The sequence below is a fragment of the Sphaeramia orbicularis genome, chromosome 8 (genome assembly GCF_902148855.1).
Source record: "Sphaeramia orbicularis chromosome 8, fSphaOr1.1, whole genome shotgun sequence".
NCBI classification, from domain to species: Eukaryota; Metazoa; Chordata; class Actinopteri; order Kurtiformes; family Apogonidae; genus Sphaeramia; species Sphaeramia orbicularis.
Genome location: NC_043964.1, coordinates 2,964,870 through 2,977,797, shown reverse-complemented (window position 1 = coordinate 2,977,797; position 12,928 = coordinate 2,964,870). Strand labels below are relative to the sequence as shown.

General features: G+C 37.4%; 1 protein-coding gene across 3 annotated transcripts; it reads left to right on the top strand.

Moving 5' to 3' along the window:
- Positions 1–103: 103 nt before the first annotated feature.
- On the top strand, positions 104–10,874 carry LOC115424753 (nucleobindin-2-like). 3 transcript variants are annotated; one of them, XM_030142165.1, is made up of 14 exons: positions 174–350; positions 1,680–1,809; positions 1,924–2,031; positions 2,162–2,294; positions 4,111–4,214; positions 4,352–4,537; positions 4,629–4,719; positions 4,811–4,869; positions 5,063–5,155; positions 5,249–5,338; positions 8,735–8,899; positions 10,139–10,256; positions 10,351–10,461; positions 10,506–10,874. In XM_030142165.1, exons 1-13 carry the CDS (start codon positions 295–297, stop codon positions 10,434–10,436), a joined length of 1,419 nt encoding a protein of 472 aa, XP_029998025.1. In that variant the 5' UTR covers positions 174–294; the 3' UTR covers positions 10,437–10,461; positions 10,506–10,874. The 3 variants fall into 3 exon arrangements, with proteins under 3 accessions (XP_029998026.1, XP_029998025.1, XP_029998024.1); XM_030142166.1 differs by lacking the exons at positions 174–350; positions 10,506–10,874 and adding an exon at positions 104–167 and having other exon boundaries at positions 10,351–10,491; XM_030142164.1 differs by lacking the exon at positions 10,506–10,874 and having other exon boundaries at positions 10,351–10,491.
- Positions 10,875–12,928: the final 2,054 nt, after the last annotated feature.

The following is a 12,928-nucleotide window of genomic DNA, read 5'->3' as shown; positions in this document are numbered from 1 at the left end:
AGGAAACCCAGCCAACAGAACAATGAGCAACAGCTGTACCAGCAAATGAGTGATTTCCGACGGTACCTGAACGCAGCACGGTAGTCAATCTCATGACGTCATTTTTATCCGACGCAAATGCAGATCGTGTCAGGGGGGCATTGGATCAAACAACCACCTTACCTGTGGTAAGAAACCACCTACTTAAAGCTATTTTAAGCTAAAACACGTTTAATATGGTTATTATCGGCGGACTTTAAGTGATGATTGACTGGAACATCGTAGACAGACTGTAGAAGAACAGACCTGTGCTAGATGTTTCTACAGCCTGCGGCGACAGAAATAGACACGAACCTGCGTTTGATCTTAAGGTAACACTAACAGGACGTTGGTAAGGACATACAATCAGACTTCAGAACATAGGTTAACTGGCACATTAGATTCCAGTCACAGAAGGCTTTTTGGTCGTGAAGGAATTCACATGTAACAACGTATCTGTGTTAAATTTGAAAACAGTTTGTCGTGTTTTCCTTTCTTATGCTAGTTAGCACTGCAGCTAATATAACACTGGATAGTAATGCATCATGCTCAGTTCTACCTGGAAAACACCATATTTCTCTTGTTTTCCACTTAAGACTAGTCCAAGAGTCCGATCCGACAGTTGCTTTTTACTGACAAATAAAGACACATTTACCATGAATCATTTCAGACTGCTTTTAAGAATCCCTGAGATCTTTTTATACTTGACGAACACCTGGTCATAGTTAACTAAATGTAAAATGACACATTTATATTAATTGAAAGCATATGTTTGCTATCTGCCTGGGTATGTTTTTGGTCGAGGTGACAAAAGTGGTAACTTAACAGAAACATGATAATATTATGATCATGTGTAAACTGAAGAGTACATGTGTTCATCAAGAATAAGCTAAGCTAATGTCAAGAAAATCAGGAAACACTGTGTTGTACGTGGCTGTTCTGGAGCAAAACCTTAAGTAGGATTATTCCTGCATTTAGAATTTGGAAGTGGCCGCTGCTGTCTCCACCTTAAGCTCTTGACAAAAGTCTGATGGGGTTGACACACAAAACACTGTTTTCTTAAGCATTGCCTCACTGAACTTTTATCACTGGATGATGCTGACATGGTGATGCTGTAATTATATATTTATATATATATATATATATATATATATATAATTATATATTATATATATATATTTTTTTTTTTTTTTTTTTTTTACAGAATAGATATATTACATTTCTGATGTAGAAAGGAGGATATTAAGGTCTTGAGTAGGGTTAAAGCTCGAAGACACTGATCCCCTTTTAATTTGTAACCTGTTTTCAATGATCGTGTGTGGATTGCTACTCACAGGTTTCTGTCTTTACTGATGAAATGTTAAAATCAAATGTGGTTGGTTTTGTGAAGAATGGTGTAGAGAAAAATAACAATAAGAACATAAAACCTCTGGTGAATAAGTGTATGGGTTGGGAATAGTCTTGACAATCCGCTAATCATTCAGCTGAGGTTTTATCAAGACTAGATAGATAGATAGATAGATAGATAGATAGATAGATAGATAGATAGATTTACTTTATTAATCCCCTAGGGGAAATTCAGAATACAAAATGTGATCACCGCTCCACAAACACAGCCATACCACATCAACACTCAGTAAACATTCTCTTCTACACTGAAGGAGGATGAACGGGACACCTACCTGGCTGCTGCTGCTGCTGCTTTCTCTCTGTGCCGTGGCCTGGTCTGTGCCTGTTGACCGCAATGGAGCCAACCAAGAACCAAAAGAAGAAGTTCCAGAGGAGAACATGGTAAAGGAAAAGAAGAAGTCTCAGTGATGTTTAATACATTTTTTTATTAAATCATCTAATGTATACTTTAAAGGTTAGAGTTGCATCATAGATTAAAGCTGTTGTAAATTACAGGACACAGGCCTGTACTACGACAGATACCTCAGGGAGGTGATCGAGGTTTTAGAGACAGACCCTCACTTCAGAGAAAAGCTACAGACAGCGAACACAGAGGATATCAAGGTTAGCATCCAAGCAGCTGCTCTTGTCTCTCTGTCTTATTTTCACAGCTTTCTTGTTTACTTTTTTGAGATGATGTAAACATCTGACATTTTGTATTTTCTCATAATTGAATTTTTTGCTTTTCCATCAGAATGGTCGTCTCAGTAAGGAGCTGGATCTGGTCAGCCATCATGTCAGAACGCGCCTGGATGAGCTGAAGCGGCAGGAGGTGTCTCGTCTGAGGATGCTGCTAAAGGCCAAACTGGACAGCACCAACACACAGAGTGAGTGGTGTAACCTCCTGTACATCACAGAGCAGAGGGAATGTTTTCATTGATATACTGTGTATACAGTCAAGATAGCTTAACTGTTTCACTAAGAAACAAAGGAGGTAACACTTATGTCCACCTACAGATGATATCTGTAACATTGATTTTTTTTTTTTTTTAAGATAAAAAGAATATGAAAAAAATTATTCATGCATGAACGGCTGAAAAAGTGTCTTCAACAAATGATCTATAGATAACTGTGTATGTGATGATTGATCTGCAGACTCCTGTCACTGGATTTTGGTGTTCATGGTGTTATAATTGTTTTTACAAAACAGAAATATTAGGTAATTGTGTTGAAAAGAGGCTTTTAAGGTTTTTCTGCCAATTCAAAGACAAATGTTGCTCTCTGTAGAGGAATCTGCATCACAGTAGCTTTAAAATGTTCCCTGGTTTTGTGGAAGTTTTGTTCAGTAAGTAATAGTATAAGTGGTTCACATGAACAGGAAGGGGCCACTTCTGCCTCATTTCAACAGGAAGTTCCTGTTGTTAATGATTAATCCGGACATAAAGAAGATAAACTGAATGGTGGCTGATAAAACTAAAGTCTTATTGCAAACTTTTAAGACAAACTCTGTTAAAGGCCTTTTCACTTGATTTTTTTCATTATGTATTGTTTGCTATATAAAATAATAAATACTGACATAGTCACATCCAAACTAAAATTACTGATGCAAAAGGTACAGTCTTATTAATAAACAGTAAACCTGAAATTTCATCCAGGTTTTAAAAAAAAAATAGAACAATCTATAATTTGTGGAAACAGATCAATCTGTACTAATTTTGGTTGATCCATCCGAATAGAAAACAAAACTACATTTTGCCATTCATGAAATCATGCAAAGTTACATTTTAACCCTTTTATGCATGAATTATGAGAACCTTAATCAAGATTTTTTTTCCTGAGTGTTTTTATTCCTCTTTAGGCATGAAAAAAAAAACAATGTGATTGAATTTTGTTTTAAATCAACCTGTTTTTCATGGAGTTACAAAAATGTCCACTTGGCTACACCATGAATTTTATTCTTGAAGCAAAGAAACATGTATTTAAAACCCAATATCATAAAGTGATATGAAAACAGTGAAATGAAACCATGTTTGCTGCTAATCTGATGTTTTCTCACATTTTAACATATTCTTATACTAGTTATTACTCACTTCATGGAGATAATATGCAAAAAATAAATATTAACAATTGATTTCCACTCAAGAATCAATCAAGAACAGCAAAGTTACAATAGTGGTATGAATTGCAGTTTATGAGATGATGCATAAGTGTCCACTGTGTTGGTTGATATGGAACTAAAACAACAAAACCCATGAATATACAAGAGTAAAGCTGTAGAGTAACTGTCCACTGTAGAGACCACTATGCATGAAAGGGTTAAACAGTCCACAGTTTCTTTGACATATACAGTGTGGAATTGCAGTGGTTCACTACAAATATGTACTCAGTATATTCGCAGAGTGAAAACATACAGAAGTGCATATTCAGGTCATGTTCATGGATCCATATAATTAATCTAAGCAGAGCAGATGGAAGGAGCATATGAAGCACGGACATGATTCTTGTGCAGATTAGCAGGGTTAGCATCAAGCAGTGAATGTAGCATCTACGCATTTAATAATATGTACATGTGCAAGCATAATAAAATATATATTTGTGGAATACATCAGTGCAGATCAGAGTTCTCTCTGATCCGTTCACATCTCAGACCCACAGATGAATTACCATGTAGGTCGTAATTGGTGTACTCAATGTGCTGTGCAGGTCTGCAGATGGACCATGCCTCTCTGCTGAAGCAGTTTGAACATCTGGATCCACACAATCAGAACACCTTTGAGGCCAAAGACCTTGAGCTGCTAATCTCCACGGTAACGCCTTGCAGTGATAAACAAATACCAGTGTCCTGTTGTCCTCTGTGGTTAATTTCCTCTGCGTTGTGTCTATGTCTTCATTTGATGAAACCCTTCAAAGAATTTCTCTTCCATTTCTCTGAATCTCTGCGTAGGCCACCAAAGATCTGGAGAACTATGATGCTGAGAGGCACGAGGAGTTCAAGCGTTACGAGATGCTGAAAGAGCATGAGAGACGGGAGTACCTGAAGGGCCTGGACCAGGAGAAGAGGGAAAAGGAGGAGAAGAGAATGCAGGAGCTGAAGGAGAAACACCGCCAACATCCTAAAGTCAACGCTCCGGTACGCACAAACAGGCCCATGTCGGTGGTGTGAAACTGAGGGAAGAATTAAATCTTACTTATTTTTTATTTCTGCACTTGGAAACACTCAGGGTAGTGTAGCCCAGCTGCGGGAGGTGTGGGAGGAGACAGATGGACTGGATCCACAGGAGTTTAACCCTAAAACCTTCTTCAAACTTCATGGTGAGTGACACTTATTTCCTATTTACCTCCTCTTTTTTTATTTTTTTTATTTAAACTGCACTTAATAAAATTTCTTCTCTGTTCTTTTCAGACACAAATGAAGATGGAGTTTTAGATGAACAGGAATTAGAAGCTCTCTTCACTAAGGAGGTAATTTTTCAGCTAACTAACTAAAAGATTACTAAAGAAGACGATGTATAAAAGTGGTTGATTATCAGTTTGAAACTGCAGTTGTTTTATGTGTTCACTATTAGCTTCTGGAGACCCTCTAAAGTTTTACCTTAATAGTAGTCATATTCTCAGCCTCAGTGTTGGCAATCAACATCTATTCTTTTGCCTTCAGCTGGAGAAAGTCTATGACCCGAAAAATGAGGAGGATGATATGATGGAGATGGAGGAAGAACGGTTGAGGATGAGAGAACATGTCATGAAGAATGTGAGTAAGACTGTGCTTTTATCACATTCCATCATTCAGCCTAGTTCAGTACTTATAAACTGATACTGCTTATTGTTTGTGTCATGTTTTAAGGTGGATACAAATAAAGACCGGCTCGTCAGCCTGGATGAGTTCCTCAAATCCACAGAGAAGAAGGAGTTCAATAACCCCAAAGAGTGGGAGGTAAGGAGCTCAGAGACGGCCAGACGGTCTGCGGTTCAGATCTTAGGATGAGATGGGAAAATGTGGAGAGGAAGTTGAATGGTTAATATTGTCGCATTGATCCAAAAGAGACGGGCAATAGTGTGGCCATGTTTATTACACTGATGAATCAGATCTGGTTCTTCACAAGATTCTGCAGAGTCTGAGTAATGTCATTGTGTAACAGTTTTACAACGACCATGTCTCAGTTTGTCAGTGAGGAAATTATTGACGTAAATCAAAAGTTTTGATGTCATTACACAGTAGAAGAAGCACACAGGTCATATGCATATCAGCTTCACAAACTGCTCCATTCCTCTAAAACGAGCCTGTTTTTGCAAGTTCAGTGGGCTGGAAGATGTGTCTGGGTATGAAGAGGTGTTTAGAATGAATTATGACATGGTACAAGTGGAATTAAAGCAGAACAACAATGAATAGACTGTTAACTAAGTCAGCGATCAGTTTGGATAACACCAACAGCGGAAAGGAAAGTGTTGTGATGAAAAAGCTTCATCTACATCTAAGACACACCTGTACAATAATGACGGTGTCCAGTAGGGATGTAACGATTACCGGTATAACGATAAAGCACGGTAAAATTGCCAACAGTTAGTACTACCATTTAAATTCTAATTATCATGATAACCGTGTTTGATTACCGCACTTTTCCAGAGAAAACGCCAATGTAGAGATCTGTTCTTATGTTAAATATTTGAATATAGTTTTAATTTATTACAATTTTAATTTCCTATACCTAATATTTGGAACCAATATTCACTTTTAAAGTCTTTGAAAAGGTTCATTAAGCATCTGTGTGTTATTTATGCAATAAAGTATATACATTTTCAAATCGGATTTTATATATTTTTTTGTGTTTTCTGGCCTTTTATGTTGATGTAGTAGGTTAAAGTGAAAAAAATGATAGACAGATGATATAAATTAGGTTGTTCTGAAAAAAAAAAAGATACCAAACATGGGTATAGTAAACATTTCTGTGTATAGTATGTAAAGGAAAAATCAAAAGTATTGAAAAACAGACAAAATAGGCTCAGATCACTAAGAGTTAATACATGAATGTTTCTGCAACAGAAGGTACATGGTGCCAGTTATTTTAGTTGTTTTTTCTTGTTGTTTTTTTTCTTCAAAATACAACTTTGTTAAATTATTTCAGTGTGTGTATCAGTACTTTTTGAACATTTTGAGCACAATTTCAACAATACCGTGATAATAATGATAACGTGATAATTTTGGTCACATTAACCGTGATATGAAATTTTCATATCGTTGCATCCCTGGTGTCCAGTCGGCATCCTGATAGGACGCAGGTGGACACAATATCTCAGCACAGTAGATTTTCTTGGTAACACAAATTTAAACACATTTGTGACAGTTTGAGAGGAATAGGTCTGATGTGAAAATAGACACAGTTTCACATACTTGAATTTAACCAGTCATTAAAAATTAGAGCAAAAGCAAAACTGTTCAGTTATATTGTTGCTCAGTGTCATATCTAAAAGGAGAGGAGGTGTTGTTTGCAGTATGTGACATGTCTGACATTGTATTTGAATTACTTGGGGTGGATCAAATCAGACCTGATATTCTGCATTCTTACAATTGGTTTTATTTATTAAATTCAGTAAAATAAATTAATTTATGAAGGTGTTACTTTGTCTTTGATAAAGCCTCCTCTCTCCGTCTGCTCAGAGGTCTATCTGATGACTAAAGCCTGAATACTCCATAAGAACAGACACATTTCACTTGCTCCTAGGGCTGTGAGAACAAAATAACCTCCAGTTTTGGAGTTCTCCTTCTCGTGCGGTGTCCGAGAGCTATTATGTGACTGGTCAGAAATTCAAAGTGGGCGTGGTTAATGTGGAAAAGCAGGAGGCCGCCCATTACATCAGCACTTGAGTTTCTCATGAAGTATGAAGTCTCCTGGCCAGGATGAACTTTATCGTTTTTGTCACCTCAAGAATGTAGCAGAATTAACATGTCATGAGTGGTGAGCTCATCAATACTCAAATGAGAAATTAAGTGTTATTTCTTCACTAATATTTAATATTTGTGCTCCCGTTAATGGTAAAAATTAATTCTAAATATCACAGAAGTATTACAGAATTGTACTCAAAAGACGTTTCGCAAGTTTTGCATAAATTGGATACAAGGTTATTATCGTTAACGAAAACTAATGTAATGACGAAAGCTATAATTGTAAAAACATTTTTGTTAACTGAAATAAATAAAAACTATAATTAAAAGAAAAAAAAACGGTAACTAACTGAAACTGTATTGTGTTTACAAAACTAGCAAAAATGGAAAAAATTATGGATAAAATTCCCTTCATTTTCATTTTTGTCAATGTCGGATTGATATGAAATTGATTTATTTCACTCCATCAGTTTTAGCTAGCGGCACCGTATGACACTTCATGGTCCGACACTTGGTTTAGAGTTGGAAACATGGAGACTAAAGCACCAGAGTCCTGTCTGGGATTTACATGAATACGACGGTGAAGAACAGAAAAGATATGGAAAAAAAAAGAAGCTAAAACCAATACTTGAACTAATCTAAAACTAAGCATTAAAAAAAAAAAAAAAAACTAATAAAAACTAGCAACTTGCTCCAAAAACTAATTAAAACTAACTGAATTAGAGAAAAAAGTCAAAACTAAATAAAACTAAACTATAATGAAAAATCCAAAACTATTATAACCTTGATTGGACACAAAGATTTAAATTTTTAATGTAAGTGCAGTTGTAGCAAGTGCTATATAATTAGGTAGTTAGCATTAGCGAGTGGCTTTGCTATAGGCTAATTTAGCAGTGAACTTTAAGAAAACACAGAAGACTTCTAAGATCAACTACTGTGAGGGAATGATTAAACAGATGCACAGAACTCAATGAAAACCAGGAGACATGAAATGCAAGTAAAACAGTGGCACCTGTATTGACAAGGAAAATAATTGGCTTACACAGTGCTACATTATCTCCTCACAGCAACAAGGTTTAAATCTAGCATCAGCTGGTGTGGGTCTGTCTGTGTGGAGTTTGCATGTCCTCCCCATGTCGGTGTGTGTTCTCTCTGGGTTCTCCAGCTTCCCCCCACTGTCCAGACATACACCTCATAGGTTTATTGGTTAATATAAATTGCCTGTAGGTGTGAATGTGAGAGTGAACGGTTATTAGTCACTATAGTCAGCAATGAACTGGTGATACTTCCAGATGTGTACCCACCTTCACCAGAGCTTTGATAGGCTCCAGGACCCTCCACATGATGAAAAGATTTGTAAAATGAATGAATGTTGGTTTCAAAAATCAGTTAGTTGTTTCCCTGATCATTAGTGTCAGTATCAGCCCTGATAAAAAACTGTCCCTCCAGACTCTGGACACTAAGCCGGCGTACACAGAAGAAGAGCTCCAGCGATTTGAGGCCGAGCTCCGGGATAAAGAGGAGCTGAAGAGGAGAGCCGAGACTCTGCGTCAGGAGCAGGAGCTGCTGAAGGAGAGAAAAGCCCTGGAGGCTCAGAGGAGGGAGTATCAGCAGGTAACACCCTCCGTCTATCACTCTACATCACCTCAGACTTAACCGAAATGTCTAATACGGATGTTTGGAAACATGCTGAGGAGGGATGGGAATCGATAAGACTTTAACTATTCCGATTCCATTATCGATTTTGCTTATTGATCCGATTCCTTATCGATTCTCTTTTCGATTCTCATTGAGTGACGGAATAAAAGAGTACAGACAGGTGTGTTGGCATTAACTGTCTTTTATATTTCCATCTGCACAGAAAATAGAACATATACAGTATGTACAAATAATAAGAACAGATGATGCCGGGCCTGGTGGGGGGGTACAGTACAGTGAAAGTGAAACTAAAGACGCTTTACTGATTCCTGTATTGCTGCATTCCCACTACATGGAGGGGGTATAATGTTTGTTGCCCGAACCAGAACTGGGCCCAGATGACGGCCTGGCCTGGCCTCTGCTACTAGATTCACAAGCTCCACTAAGTAGAGAGTCAAATGAATCACATGTGGACAAATGTTTGAGCAGATTGGAGGGATTCCACAGTTTAGAACAAATGGAAGCTCTAACAGTGTTCCAGTGGACCTGGTGTGGTCTGTTTGACCTGGTCTGGTCTGTTTAGACCTGGTTGGTCTGTTTGGACCTGGTGTGGTCTGGTTGGACCTGGTTGGACCTGGTGTGATCTGTTTGGACCTGGTGTGGTCTGTTTAGACCTGGTCTGGTCTGTTTGGACCTGGTGTGGTCTGTTTGGACCTGGTGTGGTATGTGTAGACCTGGTGTGGTCTGTTTGGACCTGGTGTGGTCTGTTTAGACCTGGTGTGGTCTGTTTGGACCTTGTGGTCTGTTTGGACCCGGTGTGGTCTGTTTGGACCCGGTGTGGTCTATTTGGACCCGGTGTGGTCTGTTTGGACCTGGTGTGGTCTGTTTAGACCTGGTGGTCTGTTTGGACCCGGTGTGGTCTGTTTGGACCGTTTCTGCCTCAACACCATGTTGGCTACATTCTGACCAAAACAATGCAACGTATGCATGATGTCATCGCGCATGCGCAACAAAGGCGGAATCGATAAGCAGAATCATTAAGCAGGCAGGCAAACGATTCCAAGGAATCGAGCTACTGGGATCCGGTTCTCAAAAAGAACCGGTTCTCGATTCCCATCCCTAATGCTGAGACTTATGAAATAAACAGTTTTCAGTCTGCATTAACTACAGGTGATATCTGTGAGATCTAAGCCTTTAGTCTTTGCACGTTTTCAGGCAGTATTAGAGATGTCTCAGAGACAGAAGGAGCAGCCGGTAGTGGACGGTCAGCCTCCTGCTGGTCCTAATGGAGAATTACAGTTCCAACCAGAGTCACAGAAACAGGAGGATAAAGGTAAACACCTGAGGTGTCATACAGGATATCAGTATACAGTATGTTGTGTGTCATGGATTTGTGTTTTATTTCTGTTATTCCTCTTGTTTCTCAGAGGCTAAAGCACCAGCTGAACATGAAGCTGAGGTCCAGAATAATCTGCCTGCAGAGCCTCCACAGAACCTGCCAATACACACCTAATACAGCACACTCTGACAGCCTTAAAACACACACACACACACACACACACACACACACACACACACACACACACACACACACACTTAAACTTTGATTGCACTGTCACAGACATCCAGATGGGTTCTGCTAACTGAATTATGTGAATTGTATATAAATTCAGACAGACTGGCTTTTATCGTTTTATCATGACATATTGTATTGTGTTCATTGCTGTAGTTGACATTCAAGGTGTTGAAATAAAATATGTGATATCTGTATTTATGTCCTCAAAAATCTTTATTTTAAAAGAAGTTTTCATTCTTGTGCCACCTTTTGCATTTCTTTGGAAATCTCTCAAATGAAAAGCATGTATGAGAGGTTCTATTTTTATCAGCAGTATTGTTGTCATTCTTACATTCATGTCAATATACACACATGCCTAAGGAAAAATAAAACTTAATCAAATACTAATGGGGTTCTATGTAGTATTGATATTTTAAACTTTCAATAAAAGGGGAAATCACCTACCAGAACACACTTCGGATCAAAACCACCAACAAATCAACACTGTTTCCACAGACTGTATTACTAATTAAAGTATAAGACTCATTATTTACACACCTGAATTATGGTATCATCAAGATCTCTTCTTCAAACTAAAACTCATAGATGCTTATTTTAACAGTCACTCAAAATAACACTGCTTTATAATCTTTGTGTGCTGCATCAGCTGATAGTTTACATTATAGCTCTGCTAGCTTAGCTCTGTTTTAGACTGAAAACAGCCACATTCAACCACAAATCACCTGTTTTCTGTACAGTTCGTGTTGTCAGTAGCTGAACTAATAGATCTGTTTGGATTCCAACAAACAGTTTAGTCTGAACCGTGGATCAACAAATGGCACCTTAGCAAAGAAAATAACATCCCATAATAACTTCATGCCTTCATAAGCCTCACAATCAAACTCTTCCACGTAGAAGAAATGCTGTCATTTCAGCATCAAACTCCATTCTTTGCATTTACAGCTGTGTCCAGTGGTGAAAACAGCAGTGATTCAGAAAATAAATGAATGATGTCAGTTCTAAATATATTCATTTCAGATGTGAGAGAATAGCACCACACATGCACATCTGAGAAAGAATTAGTTAAAGTTTTGGGATTTTCCTTGAAAACAAAACAAAAAAAAAAAAACTAAAAATTAATTATTGCTGCTCTGAGCACCTCATTATAATAATTTGTACCATTTATGTAATTAAATGAAAAATACATAGAGATAAATATCCAATTTGCTGTATACCAAATAGTGCATAAACCAGGGGTGTCAAACATGCGGCCCGGGAGCCAAATGCGACCCGGCAAAGGGTCCAGTCCGGCCCTTGGGATGTTTTTGCAAAGTCAAAAATTCCACAGTCTTGAATTGAATCAAGCAAAAAAAAAAAAAAGATTAGCTTGAATTAAAGAAAAAATCTTGAATTAAGCAAAAAAAATCTTCAATTAAGTAAAAAAAACCCAAAGTCTTAAATTTAGCAAAAAATCTTGAATTAAGCAAAAAATCTTGAATTAACAACTTCAAATTTCTTTCTTTGTTTTAGTGCAAAAAATAACATTAAATTATGAAAATATTTCCATTTACAAACTATCCTGTAACAATAAAATGTGGATAACCTGAACAAATATGAAGAACCTGAAATGTCTAAAGAAAATTAAGTGCAGTTTGAACTCTTTTCTTCCTGTTCCTCAGTGTTTGTGTCTTTGTAGATCTGATCCAGAATGCACATGGACTAATGAGAAGTGGAGGAAGAATACTGTTAAAATTACACTAATTTTTTCTCAAGAAATTTCAGTTTTTTCAGGTTATTCACATCTTTTTGTTTGGATAGTTTATGAAAGTAAGTATTTTCATAATTTAATGTTTTTTTTTCTTTACTCTAAAACAGTGGTTCTTAACCTGGGTTTGATCGAACCCTAGGGTTCGGTGAGTCAGTCTCAGGAGTTCGGCGAGGTCAAGACACACACTCGACTACAGCAGAAGTCACACTGATTTGCAGTAAATATTCATTACTATTGTAGCCTGATGGAAATTAGGTTATGGTGTGTTAAAATGTGAATGCACATATGAAACTGGTGGGGTTCAGTACCTCCAACAAGGTTAAGAACCACTGCTCTAAAACAAAGACAAAAATTTGGAGTTTTCATTATTTATATATATTATGTTATTTTTTTACTGGTCCGGCCCACTGGAGATCAAATTTAGCAGAATGTGGCCCCTGAATTAACCCTCTGGTATCCAGGTGTGCCTTTTAGGCACACTATGCACTTCCTGTTAAAAAACTTCATATTATTTTTCACAATTTAAATAAGGTTAGAATTCAAAGTTGTTCATTTTTACATGATCTTTAAAATTCTGTCCACCAACTCAAATGTGCACATTGTAAACAAAAGAAAATGACCACTAGCATCTGTCTACCAAGTGTGCATAAAACGCACTATTTCTTCCATTTGATCTGTATGA